Raw genomic sequence first — 21343 nt, 5'->3', positions numbered from 1 at the left:
ACGAAACGGTAGCCTGGTTCGATTCGACCCGTCGATTGCCGTGTTTGGCGTGAGGCAATTTTTCGTCGATCACCGTCGACGCCTGGGATGGTTCAATATTTTCGGCAGGGTGGTTATTTCTTTCGTTCCAACACCCTTTCATAACTCCACTCGGACCTGACCGTACGATCGGGGTTGCCCAGATGAATTCGAAATGGGATGTTCTCGAAAGCTCACACCTGCGTGCCTGGCTTTTCCGGATGGATGATGTCGGCAGGCAAGAACACCTCATCGGATATTGATGCAATGCAATTTGTCGCTACCGGATAAAAGATTGAGCAAACACGAAACACAGAGCTTATGCATAATTTGTGCAAATTTATTTAAGCTCATTGCAAAACAAATTTCCCAATAGAATTTTTCTGCCCTCGAAAGCTAACCGAAAGCCACTTCACCGGTTAGCTTGTTTCAAATCAAAGCTACTCCTTTTTTGTGCTCTCCACCACCAAACAAGCAAATAAATAAATTCCCATTCCCGTTGCATTCGCATTTGATCGTTTTCCATTGTACGGCTTGCGTATCTATTGCACGGTGCAAATGCAAATTGAATCCCCAAATCCGGTTGCACGAGCCGGAAAAGCGCGTACCGTGCGAGCGAAAATGTACCAAATTAAAAGCAAACACTAGCCACAATTGCGTTACAACGGGAGGCCTAACCGACGAGGGATAAAAAATCGTCCCCACACGCAAGCATATCAAGAGTTCATTACGCGAACGACCTCCACGTGCGGCGTAATAGCAATCGCGAAACCCTCTATGCCTGCGTTGGGTGTTGGGAGAAGGTTGCAAAAAAAAATCCTGCTTGCCTCCTCTTCAAACAAACGAAAAATCCATCCAACCGATCGAGGCCTCTGCTCGAGTACTTCATTCCCCCATGAGGACTAGTGCGCAGGTATTTGCATGCAAATTTAATTGAATCCTAGATCGCACAAGGCCCACCAAAACCTGCCAATCGGGAGGATGGCCAGTGCCATTCCCGAAGCTGGGATAAATCAATTGGAATCAATTTAAATCCAAACTGCACCGGCCACGAAATCGGGTTCAGGCCGGAACGTTTGGCTAGTTGTCGGCACCGGTTGGTAATACAATCGAGCGAAGCAAACCCAGAACAATGCTAGGGCTTGTGTTCTGGTGGAGCTTTTTTTCCCTCTAGTCTCTTTTTTATCACCTTTTTCCCTTAATTTTCATCGTGTGCAGGAAAAATCTGAGACCTGGAATGGGGGCGGGGTGCTCGATTAATCTCGAAATAGGATTTTCCCGGAAAATGCATGTGCACCGATCGAAATGGGATGTTCCCGGTGGGTCATCGTGGGTGATGGAAATCGGAGCTTCTGGCGTGAGGGTCCTCGTCTAAGGGTGACTTCTGTGCATGAAACACACGATGCCAACGAGATGGAAAATAGCATAAGAGCCCTCCCTAAAATGCTTTTGTTTCGGAATTCAGTCTCCCAACGAACGATCGTGCTTTTTATTCGATTTATAGTGAAGGTTATTTTGAGCAGCTTGAAGCTGCACTCACTACGCTTCAGACCAAACCTCGTGACCTCAAATTCATCGATGGCGTAGCATCAGAAGAAAGAACCTTGAGAGCTCGTGATATTCTTCCAATCAATTTCCGCACACCTAGATCGGAATCGGGATCATGTGCGACGGGATGCTGACTTCCTGCTGCAAACTAGTTTCCACGGGACGCATCATCAAGCGGCTGACCGGAAATGGATGCGCCAACTCGCACGGAATGCACCCTTCAGAAGCGATGAAACGTTTTCCACTTACTCTCCAAAGCCACCGCTGCAAAACGAACCACAGTCATTATCGTCACCGAGAAGAATATTCTGAATAACGTCAAGACCTGTCCGTTCGGAAACGGCACACCTTAAGGTCTCGCGAATGCAACCGCTCACAAGTCTCACATTGTCATGCGACAGAACCGGAAACGGGTGTGGAAAATCGCAGTCAACACAAAAGAAACTTGCCACCGAATAAAACCAGACTACCCATCCGGCTTTTGCGATCAGAACCGGACTGTGGCAATCGGCACGCCAACGTCTGGCGCCTGGAACGCTCCTTCTGGGACCTTTAGGGTTTGCTTTTCCCTCGTCCCGTTTGTGGCAACGACATCGAAACGGAAACGGAACCACCGACTGACGTAAGAGCACGCGCGACAAACGGAACGAGTGATGTAACACCGACATTGAGCTCACTTATTTCCACCGGTCGAATCGCCGAGAACCAATAATTACTAGCCGTTCGTTCACGTGAGAAGGGCGGCTGGCGAGCTTTTTTTTTACTTTGTTGCGGTTGTTTTGTTTTACCGTTCTTCTTTCTGATAACGCCCCGAGGTACGATCGATCGGACGGAACCAAGCGCCGTCACGCTCTGAAAAAGCCAGGAAAGCCGGAATGTTTGGCAGAACGTTCAACCAACTCGAACGAAAAAGGGGGAGACCATCGAAAGCCCCTGTCATATTTGTTCCTGAAGTCCGATTTCGGACAAACCTAGACGAGATGTTGCGGTTCCATCCATCTGCCGACAACATTTCATCACATACACGGCGAGGACAAAAGCGTTCTATTTCCACACGCGACAGCAATGCACCTGAACGAACTACACGGAAATGGATGTTGAACGTTCGCTATTATATATTTTCGTCCCCATCGCAAACATGCTTCATTTATGCTCGAAATGAAACATGGCAAATTATGGAACGAGCGAGTAATAGGATTCCGAAATGAATCAAAATAAAAAGCTTCCGCAACGTCAGTTACAATAGAGGCATGCTTCGGAAGCGCAACAATGGAATGTGTGCAGCATGGAACATGCTCCACCGAGAAAATCGGCTACATAATGACGTTGTTACGCGAGGCGGAAACCAACATCATCCCTCTCTGGTTAGGTGCCCCCAAAAATATGCTACTCCCGTGCGGGCCAATTGACATCGAAGGTGCAACTCGTCTTGTTTTGGTGAAAAACAAAAAAGCCAACACCGGAAAGATGCCGGTTGCCCTAGTTACCGCCGATCGATCGAAAACGAGTACATCATCTTTAAAAGGCCGCCTTCGATGCATTCCGATGTTGTTGCCCTTTTTTCTTTCGCTCTCTCTCTGTCACTCACCCCAACCAAAACCTGGTTTTCGGGAAGAGAGGGCAATAAAATTTGATTGGCACAAAAACAAAAAAACTTTTACGCCCTCACCCTCACTGGTGTAAGAGAAAAACACCCTCCCAGGCTGTGCCGAGAAGCGGGAATAAAAACAGAAGCATAAAACATGCAGCATAAGAAGGCGACCGGATGCCGTGGCCATACGCGGCCACACACCCCAGCCCGAGACATTAATGGGCACGTGCCGCAATGGGTGAGGGTTCTGCTGACATAACCATTTGTTCGAAGTCATGCTCGTAATTGGGTCACCCCCCCACCTAAGGGTGGAGTGAGCACCTTGGGGGCGAAAGCGAAGGGTCGTCATCGGAAATCAATGTGACCAGGTGGGATAAATGAAACAAAAAAAAACAGACGCGTGGATTGGTCACGCGAGGCACCTTTGCATTTCGCCCCTGAACGTTTTCGAAGTAAAAGCGACGGTTCTTGCGAGTGATTGTGGCTGGGAAATTGGTTCCAACTACCAGCTGGTTGGTTCAATTTGACCGTTGATCAATCCCCAGGAGTAGCCGAATAACATAAGAAAGCAAATCAGCAAAGTACACAGTAATAACTGTGGTGATTTTGGTGGCCTTCTAAGCGGTGGTTCGGGACGTTATCGGGCGCTCTTGAAGGGGCAATTTAATTGGTTTTTGAAAAAAATTAAGCAGTCCCCAATTCCGAACCCGAATGAAGTCCAATTTACTCGCTGGTGGAAATCAAATCACCGGAGAAAGGATTCAATTAACGTGTCACAAGGCTCTTTTGCTGCATGTCGTAGAGGCACCATTTTTTATTATTTTCCTGACCCAACCGAGCACATTCATACAGCCTGGCGTGTTCTCTTATCTAAGTGGCAAAGCAACGCCTTCTTGGATGTGGACAGATGCAACCGAGCGCTTGAACTGCAGCTGCACAAGCGAACAAGCGGTGTTATCAGCAGGAAAAAAGGGAATGATTCAATTTCAATCAATTCTTATTTGATTTCAAATTGCATACAAGCGTCAAGTAGTGCAAGAACTATGCATAACCAATTGATTAATTTAAACTGTACATTGAGGAATATCGCCAACATTGCATCGTCCGGTTTAAGTTCACGTGATCACTTGAAACGTCGCTCATATTTCAAAGCCACGAATTACCCCGTGACATTGCACTTTAGTAGCCGCTCTTTGATTACTTAGCGCAGATTCCAGCCATTACCCTTGAACTTGCGGTATTTCGTGAAAAAAAGACGCATTCACTTCGACGATTTCCACGATTGAAGATCCATTCCGTTTACCCCGACCAACGACGGCGTGTTGGCGCGCCAGCAATGCTCGCATTCTCGACCCACTCGCGACCGGAAGCAGCTATCGTTGATATTTCTCGCAAGGTCTACCACGTGCTCCGCCTTTTCCTCCTTGAGCCCGAGCCAATTAATTGCCATCCGACGCCACAGACGGTCAACATTCGCGCGACAACGCAACGGATTCGATGCGCCTCTGAAGCGTCCCAGTGCCGTCCCAGAACCAAACAGGTCATCACTTCCGGCGTTCCATCGCTCCGGCGGCTTCCTTTCCTGCCACGGTGAGAAGACGGATCTGTTGAGCTTTTTTTGTTTTGGGTTGGGAGGATTTTTGTTGTTTTTTTTTCTCCTGTCGATCAGCGATTTTTGCGGCTGCTTTGTCTGACCGGACGGTGTGTCTTTCTGGCCGTTCGGGATGCGACCCAAATATTTGCACGCATGCTCGCACGTCACCAGACCTCGGCCAATCGTGCCGATCGTGATTTGTTGGGTGGCTCTTCCTCCCCCTGCCAGGTTGAGCCACTTCCGCCATCCTTTCTCCTCTGGTCGGACGATTATTTGGGAGCTCTAATGAAGGCCACGCTGAGCTGGCCTCAGCGAGGGAGTTCCGGTATCGGGCAGAACCGCGGGATTGGGCGGGATTTATGGAGGACCGATTTATCGTCCGGCGGACGTCGCTTGAGAGCCTCCCGGTTGAATAGGGCCAGAGATAAAGCGGATTCGAGCGGCACGATCCGCTCGACTCGATCGATTGGATCGTACGTGGCCCTGATGAAGAAGAGACCGTGAGATTTTCCCGGATTTTGAAGGGCCAATTATTTGTTAAAGAGCCCCACGGGTGAGAGCGACGTTGTAAAGTTTTTACCATCAAAAGCCTTCACTGTGCTACCGAATCAAAGGTCGGCTAAACTTTCTACAGGAAGCGTGTAACGATACGACGAATCTGTTTCCTCAAATGGTTCCTCCTATCGTTCGCATTTACGCGGAATTTATCGCTATGTTCAGGATGAGGCCTTTCGATCTCTGTGAACGCCCCATGAGCCTATTTCTAGGTGCCTTAATCTATCGGTTTTGTGTGTATCCTTATGGCTCGATTCCGTGTGGAATCGAGACCGGCAAAAAATTCACTTCAGACTCATTAGAGTATCCCTCTCCACGGAAATCTTTAGTAAAAGGCGAAAGATTTATTCGACAATTGAAGAGAGATCAGAGTAACCTTTGACCGGGTCCCTAGCGACGGTCCGTATGCACCAGGAGCATGTTCGCCTAGCGATGCATAGCGTCCATTTGCAGACGACAAACGGTAGCAGTCGCGAGAAAAAGAAGGTAAGAGAATCGCGAGAAAAAAAAAACGAAAGAAAACGAACGATGCTCTAAAGCACAATGAATGACGAATGGGAAAAGAATAGGGGTATCCTTTCTTCAAAGCGGCAGATTCCTCGCGTGTAGGGAAGGATTCTGATTTAGAGTAGAAAAAAAGGACAAACGAGAGCAGCGAGCGCAGAACGAAAGCCGTTGTATCCTTCGGGATGGATTTTGCAAAAACCGGTATCCTCTCTGGCGATGGGAGTAATAAAAAAATAAGCTTCCATTTTTGCAAACACATACACACGCACCGTTCGAACGAGGTAATCCTTTTGACCTGTTGCAAGGTAAAAAAATATTTATCTGCGTGTCTTCTTGGCTGACAAAGCATGGAACGAAATTCTTGGCATATTTCGCATATGCTAGAGCTCGAATTTAGCTCCTAAAGAAATCGGCTTAGATCGGTATTTTTTCCAACAGCAACTTGAGAGCCTTGACGCGTTGGTTTGAGAAAATTTGTAGACAAATTTCAAACACTTGAGCTTAATAAGGATAATCGGTTATTTAACTCCTGTTTAGCTCAGCTATCAAATCTGGGTTTTCCATCCGGAAAGTTAGTGGATCAGTTCTCTACCGAGATATCGTCTTTTTTATGTAAAGCGAACGTTCGATTTTTTTGCAATAACTTTTTTAATCTCGTACACCCTAAATTGTAGTTTGGTTTTGATTTTGTACGAATAAAAAATCAAATTTAAACCTCGTCTATTCGTTGTTATCCTTGCGAATTTTGTTTTCCCAATACGAATTGTTACCTCGCAAAACGTGCCCACAATTGCGATTCGTTTCGAATATAATTGCAAACGTAAACCACCGCAGCCTTTGGGATTTGTGAAGCGGGAAAAAATCTCATGCCCGTTCTCGAGCTACCCTTCGGCGTAATCGTCCTTTCGAGTGCGAAATGCTTCCAGGTGCGGTCGCGCTTCCAGGTAAAGCAAGGAACCATGAAACCCGGTCTCATTCCCTAGCTAGAGCTCGTTTATGCTGAAGAAAACGCATCTCCTGCTCATGCTTCGTGGTAAAGCCACAACCACGGTTCTTTATTATCTATCGCTAGCGAAACGTGCCCCCGGAGCATACGGACCGTCGCTAGGGACCCGGTCTAAGGTTACTCTGATCTCTCTTCAATTGTCGAATAAATCTTTCGCCTTTTACTAAAGATTTCCGTGGAGAGGGATACTCTAATGAGTCTGAAGTGAATTTTTTGCCGGTCTCGATTCCGCACGGAATCGAGCCATAAGGATACACACAAAAGAGCTTTTTTTCCCTTTTCCATCTCCGGAATTGGACCGTTTTCTTGCCTTAACCTTCAATATCGCCTAAATTCGATAACCCTTGGTCACGGAGCCATGGTGCAGAACCAAAACGCCCAAACTATCGCCCAGTTCGGGACTGAAACGGTCCACTTTTATCGACTTTAGCGACAAGGCACGGCTCATTAAGTGCATAGCTTCACGCGACCCTCACAAACCAGCGAAAAAAAAAAGAGCAATCCCTTCGGGCACAAATCACACCAGGAACGCGGAGTGATAAGGAATTTTAATGCCGCCCCATAAAACACCCGACTTTTCCCACTGGCAAGGGGGCCACACGAATTAAAAGACAATTCTCTCTCTCTCTCTCTCTCTCTCTCTCTCTCTCTCTCTCTCTCTCTCTCTCTCTCGCTTTCTGCGAGACAGCCCCAAAAACTGTTCCGTGACAATTTTCCAGCACCAGGGAAGTGAAAGGCACGCACCAATTGGACCGATTGCATAAGCATTCCACCCAGCGGGAAGCAAAGACACCAGAGAGAAGAGAGAGAGAGAGAGCTCCCGAAGAAAGAAAACACACGTAAAATAACGAGATAGAGAGAAAATAATAAAAACACATAAAACCGTACAAGCGTAACAAGAGACGCTAGTAAAACACTCGACAAAAAAAAAGGTGAAAATACAAAGAAAACCAACGAAGGAAAACAAAAAACCCCGCCGATCGCCAAGACGTCTTCAAATCGTGCCGCCATTTTTTCCATTCCTTTTTTTTCACCGTCTCTTTAGCCAAACGGAATCTCAACCGGATCGTCGATCGATCGAGCAAGGCCACAGCATCCTAAGTTGGAAGCCAAAAAGCGAACCAGAATGGGGAGAAAGTGGCCGTGTCCGGTGGCCGATTGTCGCTGGGGAAAAACGGGCCGCGAAAAACAGCAGAACCGAACAAATTCCACCTGCAACAGGCTGCAAAGTGGACCGTGTGCAATCAGCGGGAAAATGTGGCCCCTTCGGCACGATTGCCGGCCAGTGGGACAATTTTCTCGCTCTCGTGAAGCCCCGACACCGGTACGGTTTTAATTCGATTAATATTCGATGGTGCTGAAACGTGTGGGCATGTTTCTGCATTTCGGTGCTCTGTTTGTCAACGATCGCTTTCAGAGGATCCCCTTTTTTTAGCCCTTTTTTGGCTTCAAAAAGACAGTACCCAAAAATGAAGGGGTTTTTCTAAGGTAAAATGTGCGTTTTTATCATCAGTGGGCCTTCATTCTGGGAGGCTTCCATATTTGGTCAGTTAGTAAACGAATATAAATCGTTCAACAAAAACACCTTTACCCAAAAACGCACGTGGCCAACCAGCGACGAAATGCGGCACAAGGAATGCGAGCCCCTTTTGAGGGTGGCTGATAATGGGTGGAAATTCCCAACCCACCGAAACCTGCTGCTGCTTATGAAGAGATTTTGATTCGCAGAAATATCTTACAGCCCACTTTCTGCAGCTTCCTTGGCTTGCGTAGACCACGTGTTTTACGCCTCGCGCCTGTCTACGCAAACGCATGTTGTTTGGCGCATTTAAACAATTAGAATGTGCCCCGAGTCAAGTGCGAAATCTGCCGCGTGTTACACCGGGAGTCGTAAAGAGAAATATCATATTGCTAAATAAACGCATAGGGCATAATGGCAAGTGAACAACAACTCGTCGCCTCAACTACTGCATTCCGATCGCGATCGACGTGCCTGGGGGTTTTACCAGACCAGAAAACTCAAGGATCCAGTGAAGGGTGCAGTTTACGTCTTTAAGCACCTTTTTGCCGGCTTCAAATACCGGCGATTGAACACACGACGTCAAGGTGTTGTGGCGACATGACGCGAATGACACATGCGATTGGTGCGCACGTTTTTACTGCTTCTGGTGATCGTCAGAAATAAGGGATGACGATCGCAATCCTCTGCTTTTTCGCGGAACAATTAGCTCGAGTCGGGTGGGGGGCGAAAATTCCCCTTTCCAAACCGGAATGGCTTTACGAAGCGATTTGTATACCTTTACGGGGTTGGGACGTGGAATAGGAATGAAAAACGATCGAACGCTTGATCGTATAATTTGTGTTGATCCACGAATCCACGGGGGCAGACAAACGCGACTAACAAATCAATTCAGGTGTTGGGTGGTTTTTTTTTTGGTGCTTTAAACCATATCGACACACAGCGATAAGCGCCCTTCACGAAAAGCGGGGTATATTTCCAAGGTTCGATCGACAAACAGCGGCTCAACCCACGATGCAATACGACAGCAAAAAGAGAAGGCTACAGTGCGAATGAAAAAGGTGATCTCCAATCAATGCACCGATCGCATGAATGACGTCCCCAGAAACCGGTTTATGCGCCCTCGTGGCCACCTGGCGTGGTGGTTTTTGCTTTTATGAATGAAACGGTCCTCCTTCGCGTCCGTGCGCCATCCCACGTGCGCGAGTGCGTAATTTAAATTTACGCCTTGCACCTGATTGAGGAGAAGCAAAAAAAACCAAAGGGTCCTCAAAAATGACCCAACCAGCTGGCCTCTGCAGAGCCGTGGGGGCCACCTGCACCTTTTGGCCAAGTGGCGTTGTAATTGCAGTGTGCTATGCACTTGGTGGATGCAAAACTGCACCGGATGCTTCCGGTCAGGCGGCCGTTTGCGTTGCGAAAGTGCCGTTTCGGTGGGCTTCAATTGGGTGAAAGCTAGCTGAAGGGCAACCAGACGGTTAAAGGATCTGTCGGTGAGTCTACACGTCTTGGGGTGTGCCATTTGCATGTGGCGGTTTATCCTCCGTGGGAAGGGGGATTTTAATTCATGCGTGCGTTATAGAAATTCTACAGCATGGCGGGCAGCATTTGGTGAAAAAACGGCTGAAATGTGGCAGTTTCACCTCCAAGCAGAGTTTTTCTTTACTTTTTTTACTAGCAGGACCTTTATTTTAAGCTTTTCATGGTGCACACTACGAGCTATTACTGACGAAAGGAATGATTCTTCTTCAATTTATCATAAAAGGATAACATGGTTTGAAAACATTGCAAAATTTCGTTGTAATTGATGGCTGGAGTAAACCTAGTCACCTTAAAATTTGTCTAATTATGTTTCAATTTGTTTTCTGCACCTCCCATTACCGTCTGGTAATCGAACCTCTCATTGCTGAAACAAATAGAAAGCCAGGCTCATGAACTCCTTACTATCCTTTAGTTAATTTGGCAACCTTTTTTTGTTGGAATTTCAATTACAACCGTGCTTTAAATGGGATTTTGTTGTAACACGTGCCAACGTAACACGTGCGAGCATGCCGCTTGAAACAACAAACTGTAAATAAAGTGAAAATTGTGCAAACAATTGATGCTGTGAATATGTTTATTCGGAAAGGATATGCCCATTAACAGCGAATCAGAACAGCATGGAAAAAGAAAAAAAAAATAAAATAGTAGGACAAAAAATCTATTCGCGCATTGCAGTAGCGAAAAAGTGAGCATTTTTGGCAAAAGTAACAGGAGAACATACCAGCGAAGAGGTATCAGTTTTTTGCGCCAACCGGTAGATCAAAATTCACTCATAGATGGCGCTAACAAATAAACCTCGCAATGTTCATTCATAGATGGCGCTAAATAAACGCTTGAAACTTTTCAAATTTACTTCCACTATTCACTCACAGATGGCGCTCAATAAACGCTTGAAATATTTCAAATGTTCTAAAAATTTCGAAGCGTTTGTGAGTGAATTTTCGAAGCTGAATGTTCGAAAAGTGTTCTACGGATGAATTTGTTTTTGTAGTACAGTTTGGAATTGGTCGAGTTCATTTTCACCTCTTAGCTGGTATGTTCTCCTGTTACTTTTGCGTAAAAATTTTCTTAGTTTCGCCCGATCGCGGTCGATTCGCGGGTGGATTTTATTTTCATATCCAACATTTTTTCACCTGTTTTACTTGTATTCGCTTGCTTTGAAAAACCGTTTCGGAAATTTCCATTAGCCATACGAAAAGAAAACAACGTTGTTTGCGCTTATACGATAGAAATTTATTGAACATCAACGAACGCGCCTCAAAGCCGTTCGATTTTATCGTACTCGTAACACCAGAATATTTCACCCAGATCCGTGTCGTCGTTCTGGAACTGCGGATAGAACTGCTTCGGCAGAATCGGTTGCGCGTTCTGGTAAAACACGGTGTCGAGTTTCTGCAGCAGATTGGCCGAACCCATCGACACGCGTTGAGCATGTGGGGTCAGCTTTTCCGCTTGCGCCAGTAGCTTAAACTCTTCCACATCGAACTCGAGCAGATCGCTGTCCCGGTTATATACGTCGTTGTAACCACACGCCTCCCGGTTCATGTACAGCTCGCACACGCGCCCATACATCGACGGAACATTCACGACACTCTCCAGCAGCAGCAGATGTTCCAGCAACAGATGGACCTGCGCCAACCGGTCCAGTTTGAGCTTCACTTCTTCCTCGTCGAAGTTGCTCAACAGGATTGATTTCTCCCGCGTCCGTTCGTCCACCGTCGGTTGGAATAGCATCGAGCTAACCTTGCCTTTGAGCGGTTCCACTGTCGTCACCGTACCGGCCGCATACCGGGACTTGCGTGTGTTTGTCACCTGCGGCTGGAAGAGCTTCTCAAACTCCAGCTCGTAAATCCCGCACTCGGAGAAGATCGTCCGGTAGTCGTTCATCAGCTTGCTAAAGCCACACTCGAGCAGCAACTCGTACGGTTCCGGTCCGGTTAGTGACGGGATGGCCAGCCGGTCCTGGATCATCGCTAGGATCAACCGTGCGAAGCGTGTCCCATCCGTTGGCACATTCTAGAGCAAAACGGAACGCAATATTAGACGGGTTTTTGGACCGGGAAAGGACGTCCTATCGGAGATACATTACCACAATGTTTGAGTGCGTCGACAGATGAAAGATGTAGTCGATTGATGCCTTCAAATCCTCGTAGCTGGAACACACTAAAACAAGAAACCGTAATCTAATGAGAAAGAGACAAATTGGCCATAAACCTAGAGCATACGTACGCGTTAATGTCTCGTAGAGCCGCTCCATGACGTCGGTGAGGTTACGTTGCTGCACCTGCTGGACCATGTTGGCAATGGAGGCCTGATTGAAGGACGTCGGTTCTTCGGCCGAAAACGTCGACAGGATGTTGTTCACCTTTTGCTTCACGTACTCCAGATCAACCTCCATCATGCTGCAAAACGGGAGCGGAAATCAATCGTCATGCAAATGCACGTTGCATTTTGGATCGCAGGATTACGTACCCCGAGTTACTCAAGTCGTTGGACGCGTAGCCGGACACTCGGTTAGCGCGGATGTCCAAAATCTTTTCCCTAAAGAGTGCCAGTCGCTGCAACTGCTGCCAGAAGTACTCAGCAACGGACAGTCGGCTGAAGGCGCCGTTGTTAATTGGGAATCGCTGGCTCAAACGTACGCGCGCATTTCGCTCGATGGCAAAGGACGCATTCTCACCCATCGTGTGCCAGCTTAGGCGAATGTTAACATACGGGGACAAGCTGTACCACTGCTGAACGGTGATTTTTGGGTTAAACTTCATCCCGGTTCCGGCCCGCTGGCGGTGGATGGAGATAAGCTGCGCCATCGACAGGGAGCTGGATGGTTGCACCCCTGTGCAGCGAACGACGCCGCGAATAAATTTACGCTGCTCCTGGGAGGCGCAGTTGGCCGTTAACTGCAGCAGAACCGTTTGGTCTGTGTCGGTCCCACAGCAGAGCACCCATATGTTACCGCGTCCGATACGACAATCCAGATTGATAAAGTTCTGCAGTATGGAACGGGCTTCCTCCGTGGACAGCGGGCCGTAGTTATCCTCCTCCGGCGTCCAGCATTGCTCGGGACGCAAATCAATCAATTCTTTCGACAGATCGGCGTCCTCAACGTAGCTGGTGTCTTTTAACGGCGATCCGGTAACGTTTAGATCTTTCGACACATCCATATCCGGGTAATGTTTTATATCCTTCTGAACCCGTTCCGTGTACGTTTCATAATGCTGCAAAACAAACATTTCACATTAAATTATTGGTTCAATAGGCCGCAATGGCAAACAACAATCCAACGAACCCGTTTGAAGGCAAATATGATCTTTTCGTGGCTTTCGGTGAAGGTTAGAATGTACGATGGAGGGGCGTAATATCGGAAATCACACTCTTCAAACTTATTCCGGAAAAGCTGGTACACGTTAGCTAAATCAGTCATATTTATCGTGTAACTAAATTAACTACAAATTCGCAAACAAAGATGAACATAAACAGTTGGTTTGATTTAAAAGCGCGCACCCGCCAATAAACGTCATGTATAACAGTATTTAAGGAGCAATTGATCCGATCCGCCTCCCTTACTCCGATGAGTGTTATATTCCTACCCCCTGGAAACCAACAAAAAATAATGTTTAAATTTATATTTAATGTATTTATACTTTTAAATTTTACATTTAAAAGATCCTTATAGTATTTATTTTTGATACACCTTCAGCCTTATATACTTACTGCAAAAGAAACTAAATTTAAATGATTTTTAACCGACCATAAATTGACGTACGATTTTTGTTTGTTTTTGTCAGATTATACTCAAGCATGGTTTGTTTGAATTGATTGCCATGCGATAATTTTATATTTTATCATAAAAGTGTGTTCAACTCGGTGCATCTGCTTACAACTATCAAATCAGTAGCAGATATACTTAGGTAAATACGACATTGGGTTGTACATTTGCGCCCTGGAAACCTGAAAATAAAAGTATGCTGAAACCGATACTCAACCAAATCGGAACCAAGCGGGTTGTCCTTGCCAGTGGATCTCCCCGGAGACAAGAGCTGGTACAGAATCTGGTAAGCATGGTAGCTATAATGAGCACAAAACGTGTCAACGATTTATTGTCTCAATGTTGTTCATATCGCTCGATTTGATTTCAGGGAATCAACAACGTGCTGCTATGCCCATCGACGTTCGAGGAAAATCTCGATCCCTCGCAGTACTCCTTCAGCGACTACGTTGCCATGACGGCTCTTGGGAAAGTACGTGAGGTGTACGAACGCCTCTCGAAGGACGAGTCACAGCGGCCGGATGTGGTGATCGGTGCCGACACAATGGTGACGATGGATGGCCAGATGTACGGCAAACCCAAAACCCCGCAGCATGCCTTCGAAGTTTTACAAAAGTGCGTAATTGTAGGCATTATTTGGAAGTTTGATCCATTTTAACCATCAGAGTGTGCTCTTATACAGACTCATGGGCCGAACGCATGTCGTCTACACGGGTGTGGTAATTAAGTATCACGAGAAGGAAGTCAAATTTACCGAATCATGCCAAGTACACTTTGGTAAAGCTACCGCTGCTCAGATACAGGCCTACGTCGACACGGGTGAACCTCTGTACGCTCGCCTTCCACCGATACTCCGGAAGGCATTAGCTTAGTACTGTCTTTTCCCTTTTGTTTTTTTTAGTGACAAAGCGGGAGGATACGGCATCCAGGGGTTAGGAGGCAATTTCGTCGAAAGGATCGAAGGAGACTATTTCACCGTAGTCGGCCTTCCAATGTATCGTCTCTCGGTGGAGCTGTGCAAATTATTCGACTATCAAGTAGAATGAATCGAGAACGAATCGATGCCAAAAAGATGCTAATATATAAATGAGAGCAATAATTACATCACCTCGTACGTTTAACCAATAGCGGTCTTGTTTTGCTGCAATCATTGACCTTTCTGCATCAGCACTATCAATTTAAAGTTTTGTTAACCACTCCACGTGGTCCTCTATCCACGTGGTAGGCATGCAAAAATAACAACACCTTTCACCTCAAAAACCCCGCCAAGAACGACCACATGTTTGTCATCATGTCGAATCAGTAAAGTATAAATCAGCAATCGTGATCATTGATACAAATCATTCCATAAAATTACAATATCTATTTCAGTATAATGTTGATGGTTTTCTGTAACGCGGTTTATCTCTCTCTCTCTCTTTCTCTCTTCGCCTCCGTCCAGTTTCTTTTCGTCCGCCGAATTTCGGGTATTGAGTTGTTGGATTTCTGTATTAAATTTCGCTTTATTTCATTCCTTTTTTTTCTTTTAGTCACAGTTAGATACTTTTCGTCTCCTTCCGCTTTGACTTTCTGCCAGGTTAGTTGTAGCTTTAGATATCTTCCATCATTATTTCCTTCCCGCTGGTTACATCCCTCGGCTATTCGTCTCAATATTACGTACCCTTTTTCGATTCGTCGGCCGAGCCGTACTACAACCATTCGATGCTGAATATATCCTTGTGTGCCGGGGAAAGCAGACGTTGGCTCGCGGATGAGATGAGACCAGTTTGGGCAACCAACGGTAGGATCTTTCCAGTATTCCGTAATTCAGCAGCTTGTTGCCCTTCGCGCAGTTATATTCGTTCGGACGCTCTAGTCTGGTTTAGCCCATCTTCCATTACTACCGCACTACTATGGTTGCATCAATGCACACTTACAGAACACACACAAACAAATACACATATCCAAGTACCGCAACAGTTAAAGTGATCATTATCAGGAGACTTTCGCATTTGTTTTCCTTTTGCCTCTAACTTCTTCGATCAAAAACCCTCTCCATCGTTCGGAAACGTTCCGCGGTTTTCTAAGCAGCGTGAGTGTGTAGTTCGTTTATTTGGGTGTTGCTATGTTTGCCTCTCTCGTTATCAGAGCTCATAAACACATCCGTTTTTATTTTCTATAATTTTTCAATCAACAGCATGATAACCGATCTGTGCAGAATTTTCACGTGTATGTTCACATGATTGTTTTTTTTTCATCGTTTCATCTGTCTATTTGCTTGAGCTGATATTTCACTTCTTTCATTTTCGAGCTCCTGTTAGTTGTGTATATAAAATATGAATACGATTTTCGCAACCGTCGCTTCGCCACCCGTACGTCTACCGCTGGTGTGAACCTCACAAGAGCTTTCATTATTTGTTAGCGTTTTTATTGAGTGCTTTTTGTATAGTTTTATTTTTTCGTGTTTTTAGTTATTCACTTTTGTTATTTTTTCTCATCATCATTTCTCCTCGTGTAGCTGTATAATATATATGTATAATTATATACCAATTTATATACACATTATGTGTTTTCTGTACGATGCGTTTGCTAGTTCATCTCGATCAATATCCCATTTAGCTAGTAGAGTTAAATGTAGTTACTGTGTTTGCGTGTTGTCGCTTTTCCACGCTATGTACGCAAATTCAAGTATCATTTATGTAGTTATGTGACCGCATGTCGGAACTCATCTTGTAATCTAAAAATAAGAACCATTCATGTATGATATATCAACCAGCGCACTCTCTTTGTTCTTCGATGATTTGTACAATCATTTACGCAAATTTTTCAACAATGACATTACCCGACATAGGACGCTATTATTCTCTATAGTGATATGTACGTTTTTGTGCCTGTGTGGTCAAACCGTAGCCCGATACCCTAACTTTGAAGATGTTTACTCTGATCCTACCGATGGGTAATACTCGAAACCATACCGCATAAAAATCGAGTAAACTAAAGTCGTCATTTTGTACAATATAAAATATATTCGTGACGCGCCAGCGCCTTGACGTTCGGAGCGGAGCATTAGTAATATTGTTTTCGTTTGTTCTTATCCCTTGCCTTGTAATATATCACAGAAAAATGTGCTCACCTGCACGCCTTAGCTCGCGGTACGGAGTTTGAGCATAGTAATCCAAGGGCAGGTTAAAGCAAAGCTTAGTGGACATTTTATGGATCGCACTGCAGTTTTGTTATCCTTTCAACAGTGGTACGGAGGAAAGAGAGAATCTTATTTGTTCATTTTATATAATTGCTACTGCATGTAAACCCCGGAAGCCATTGGAAGGCAATTTCTTTTTGGAAAAGGATTTATTCGCAAAGCCAAACTGTCAGTGCAACATAACGCAGCAACTGCAGGTTGCTTGAAGCAAGATTGAACGGGCTCAACAGTATCATTTTAATGCATGATTTTCTCTCTTTCTTTACATTTGTCCAACACAGGCACACAAACGTAGCACACTGTCGCCATTGATCCTGACGAAAATATCGTCTAATGCCGAGGTTCATTTAACATAATTTCAAAAAGCATTGCCAATATCGAACTAAAAAATGCTATAAAATTATATAAGTATGCGCTGTAAACATTTTTAAGAAGGCTACAGGAAGTAAAACGTCGCACATTTAGTACGTGCGTGGTACAGAGTTGAAGTAATCAATATGTTCGTCACAGGCGTTTTCATTTTTCACACTCTTGAACTCAACAGTCCTAGGACAGGATTTTATCATGTTTTACAATACTTAAATGATCCGAGGATTGGTTTGTAGACCATTCTGATTAGTACTACTATTGACATATATTTTCTTGAATACTTTACTATGAAAACTAAGGAAAAATACCGTGGAATGGTCCACATTTTTTAAACACAATGGCTTCCTCGTCCGGTAAGCGATCAGCTAACTGGAACGAAGCATGTAAAGCTTTCGATTACACCGACACATTATTGGCATCAGACACAGGATAATGGTTTGAATAAAAAAGGTTTCTGGCAAAATTGAACTAAATCCGACACGTCCTTAGCCTTCCCTTGCTTCAGTAGTGACCGGAGGGCGATTTACTTGATAAGCGTTAAATTAACAAGTCCTATTGGTAGTTGGGGATCATATATCGCTACGATCACAGCGTTTCAGAGTTCTTTGCGCAAGGTGCAGTAGAGTTGGAGTCTGCTGTTCAGGTGCGTGTGCTGTTACATATCATTGAGCTGTAAGTCAGTGTCGCGTGTATAGTGCACCATCATAACATCCATATCTCTGTTACAACTTCGACATATATTGCACGAAATTTTCCAGTGCACGGTAGTAAAAGCGCTTGCATGTGCATGCTGCTACTGTAGTTGTCGGCACATCGTTGTCAATGGTATACACTTGAACACGGTTTCGGTTGTGGGTGTTGGGGTTTGTGAGATAAAAATGCGTCCAGCCGGTCACACGGAACATTCTAAGAAGTAACGTCCGGTGCGCCCAGTTGAAACATTAGACTAAAATATACAAACTATATTCAATGTTGTCAGGGCCATATCGGAAAGAAATTGCTGGCAGCTGACAGATTCATTTGGTTTATGTGCCTCTACTTGTTAACGCCTGTGACGAACGAAATTGTAGGACGCAAGTAAATACAACAGTGCCTTATACTTAACGAATAACTGCCTTTAGAATAACGCTTTTTGCCTGAACTGGTCGGTAGGCAATGTAATATTTGTTGTCGTACAAATCGATTTCATTGGATTAAGGTTTGTCGCAGTTTACTAAATTAAAAAATAAACAAAACATAAATAGCATTGAACTAATCACACAAACACACTAGCTGTCGGCTCCATTGGAATCCGCATTATGATAATTTACCGGGGATAGTGCACCTTTTTCACCTCGCAGCTGCACGATCACGCTGTTCGCGACTATTTGATCTGAGCTATACGAGAAAAGAAAATAACCTTATTTCGACACGGGCCCTAGCAGACCGTCGAATATACGCGTGGCTGATAATTTAGCATATGTGTAAAGTATGATCTTCATTGCGACATATTCCTTATTCCTCCTTTCTCGCTTTCACCTTAAATGTCTCTAGCTCCATGCTACAATTTATTTCAATATAATATATTCATTGTGATACGGTCACACACTGGGCGTCGGTCGGCGGTTACGATCATAGGTCTCTGTCTAGAAGATTGTGAAGCACACACTGATGCGTGTATGTGTTTGTATAACTTCGCTTAAGGATAGTCCGCGTGGAGAGAACAAAGATAATAACTTAATTTACCTCCTATTTTGCTTATTTAGTTCAATTAGATTAGGTCGTGCACAATGATTTCGGTTTTTTATCGTTACTCTGTCTATTATCCATTGCGTTTTCTCGGTGTGAAATCATCGAACATGCTCTCAGAATAATATTTATAAAAAAATCACCAATTGAAACCGAACATTGATACTAGAACGTATGTACTTGCAAAGACTCAAGTGATGGCGATAATGTTTCGATAACCGAACATGAGTTTGGTTGATCTCCCGTTACTGTACTATGGTTGGATGTTAATTTTTGAATTCGACAATATGTTTTGTGACTTCGGTCAACTTAAAGTATTTCCATGCAGTTTGCATAACTGGGAGCATGTCCGTGAGATAAACTGTTTTTTTGATACATTCTCCTTTCTTACTGCCTTATTGTGGACTGCGTTATCAATCAATTGTCGAATCAACTACAACAATACCGTCCATGGATGTGACACATCCCGCATCTTTTCCAATTGAAGTCCAATCCGGGTTAAGCATAATTTTGGAAATTTAAATCCACGTACCCGCGGGAGGAAGGTGTTGCTGCATTCGTTCTTGTTTTTATTGTTATCTCGTTCTTTCATAGCTGCTTTCCTCCTCTACTTAGCCAACTAGTTCTCTATTCCATGTCTCTTGTCGCTGGCTTAAAATGAACACTTTAACTGGTGGGAATTTTGATAGTTTTATTGCACGCAGCACGAGTTCTTGTGGCCGTTTTTGTGCTTTAACCGTGACTTGGGCTTATATTTTTCTAGGTATGATAGTTGTTTGGCATTAATAGCACCTCTTCGTTTACTGCGGAACAAAAAAGCAAAAACAGATTAGTATAGTTTACAGACCAGAAAGCATCATCATCATATATATGTGTACTTACTCTCTAATCAATTCTACAGCTGCCTCGTATTTAAGTCCTAGTTCAATCAAAGCTAATGCCACAAGTACAGGTGCACGGCCCAAGCCTGCCACGCAGTGCACCGCCACACACGCCTCCGGATCCTCCTGGAACCTGTACAGAAAGCTTCGATTTATTGGAGGGATCCCTTATTCCGGTCGGGTGTGTATGCCACGACGTTCAACACCACCATCCGGGTCAGAAAAGGCACTTACTTTTGCTTTAAAATTTCGAACCATTCGATCACGATTTCGTTCGGCGGGAAGGTACCGTCCTCGAACGCAAGATCGCGCACGATGATGCTGTGGTTAGCCAGCTCTTCGATCTTGTAGCTCGGCTCGCAAACGCGCACGACGACCGAGACGTTATGTTTTTTCAGTTCCTAGAAATGATATTTAAGAGCGAAGCATTTATCAGAATGCTGCCCTTAGCCGTCATCAATCCAGAGCAATCCACTTACAGCGATGTACGAGAGAATGTTGGCGTCCGACGGCCGATCGGTTATCAGGAATTTCATTCCCTTAAACTCGATCCGAGCCGGGGCGGGTCTGATGTCCTTCTGACGCATGATGACGGTTGACATAAAAATCTCTCCTGAGCACGAGCAAGAAAGAAACCGTGCGAGCTCTTTGTATGTTTCGGTTCTACCTGTTTAACACACGCGCGCAGCAACGACGTGTCCTGAGGCAAACGATGCTGCTGAGGCGAACGTTCGTTTGATCGCACTTTAGATGATACCGTACGTAGACGTAAATGAGCCAGGCGCTCTGACAGCAACGTTTAAATATAATGTTATATGCAACAACAGAAAGAAGTGCGTTTTATGCTACCGGTTTGCAGTCACAAAACGAATTCGTTTCAACACCGGAATACCGGAATCTTACTGTTGGCCAAATCGCTTGCGGGTGGTGCTCGACGGAAAAGCACACAGTAAAACTAAGGATTCTTTTATCACAATCTTTTCAGCGTTTGTCTCTTCCTCAAAGTCCCGGCTAGCACTAGCACGCACAACAACAACAAAAATAAACAATATATTGCCTTCCAAAGCGCCCGGGAACGCCGCGGGGAGCAGAGTAAATACAACCGGCGAGCTGATGCGACACACGGTTTAGCAATTTTTAGCAACAAGCAGGGCTTGTGTAGGGCTGTTGTCGTCTCCGCGGAGATAGCACCCACCGATGGTTTATCTTATCTTCCGCCTTCCACTCGCGCGCTTTCTCCAGAACTCGCGTGTCCGTCCCGTCGATCGATGGAATTTGGCGAAGCACGCGTAAAATGATAATTGTTTGCTCAAGTGCTTGTTGACCATCAACGCGAATCCTCGCCTAAGAAGAGCATCCAACGGATGAGTCTAGCGGGTGGTACGCAGTAGCTGGTCGCAATTGCTGCAACTATGTTGAACCTTACCGTCGGTCAATTTAATGATAACCGCGCAGATGAAGGAAGCTGCTGACACTGAGGCCTGAGGTCGGACTACAAGTGCTCGTGTTCTTTTCTTCTCGCAGCTCGCGGTTGC

At 45.1% G+C, this 21343-nt stretch overlaps 3 protein-coding genes and 2 non-coding genes across 5 annotated transcripts; 2 read left to right on the top strand and 3 right to left on the bottom strand.

Annotated features, from left to right (window-relative positions):
- Positions 1–5567: 5567 nt before the first annotated feature.
- LOC128728056 (U5 spliceosomal RNA) lies at positions 5568–5681 on the bottom strand. The gene has a single exon (XR_008411008.1). It is a non-coding gene; the product is annotated as a U5 spliceosomal RNA (small nuclear RNA).
- A 1255-nt stretch (positions 5682–6936) lies between these two features.
- Positions 6937–7050, top strand: LOC128728055 (U5 spliceosomal RNA). Its single transcript, XR_008411007.1, has one exon. It is a non-coding gene; the product is annotated as a U5 spliceosomal RNA (small nuclear RNA).
- Positions 7051–11137: 4087 nt separating this feature from the next.
- Positions 11138–13304, bottom strand: LOC128726295 (protein zwilch). The gene is made up of 5 exons (XM_053820097.1): positions 13155–13304; positions 12353–13068; positions 12110–12282; positions 11970–12043; positions 11138–11896 (listed from the first exon to the last, which is right to left on the bottom strand). The coding sequence occupies exons 1-5, from the start codon at positions 13302–13304 to the stop codon at positions 11138–11140; spliced, it is 1872 nt and encodes a 623-aa protein (XP_053676072.1).
- Positions 13305–13816: 512 nt separating this feature from the next.
- LOC128726263 (dTTP/UTP pyrophosphatase) lies at positions 13817–14695 on the top strand. The gene is made up of 4 exons (XM_053820061.1): positions 13817–13935; positions 14020–14264; positions 14332–14478; positions 14551–14695. Exons 1-4 carry the CDS (start codon positions 13846–13848, stop codon positions 14693–14695), a joined length of 627 nt encoding a protein of 208 aa, XP_053676036.1. The 5' UTR covers positions 13817–13845.
- A 278-nt stretch (positions 14696–14973) lies between these two features.
- Positions 14974–21010, bottom strand: LOC128727392 (PRL-1 phosphatase). Its single transcript, XM_053821303.1, has 4 exons — positions 20288–21010; positions 20043–20209; positions 19810–19941; positions 14974–19730 (listed from the first exon to the last, which is right to left on the bottom strand). The coding sequence occupies exons 1-4, from the start codon at positions 20408–20410 to the stop codon at positions 19619–19621; spliced, it is 534 nt and encodes a 177-aa protein (XP_053677278.1). The 5' UTR covers positions 20411–21010; the 3' UTR covers positions 14974–19618.
- Between the last annotated feature and the right edge of the window lie 333 nt (positions 21011–21343).

Source organism: Anopheles nili, chromosome 3 (genome assembly GCF_943737925.1).
Source record: "Anopheles nili chromosome 3, idAnoNiliSN_F5_01, whole genome shotgun sequence".
In the NCBI taxonomy this organism is placed as follows: Eukaryota; Metazoa; Arthropoda; class Insecta; order Diptera; family Culicidae; genus Anopheles; species Anopheles nili.
The sequence above is the reverse complement of the archived record's forward strand: the minus strand, read 5'-3'. Positions and strand labels throughout refer to the sequence as shown.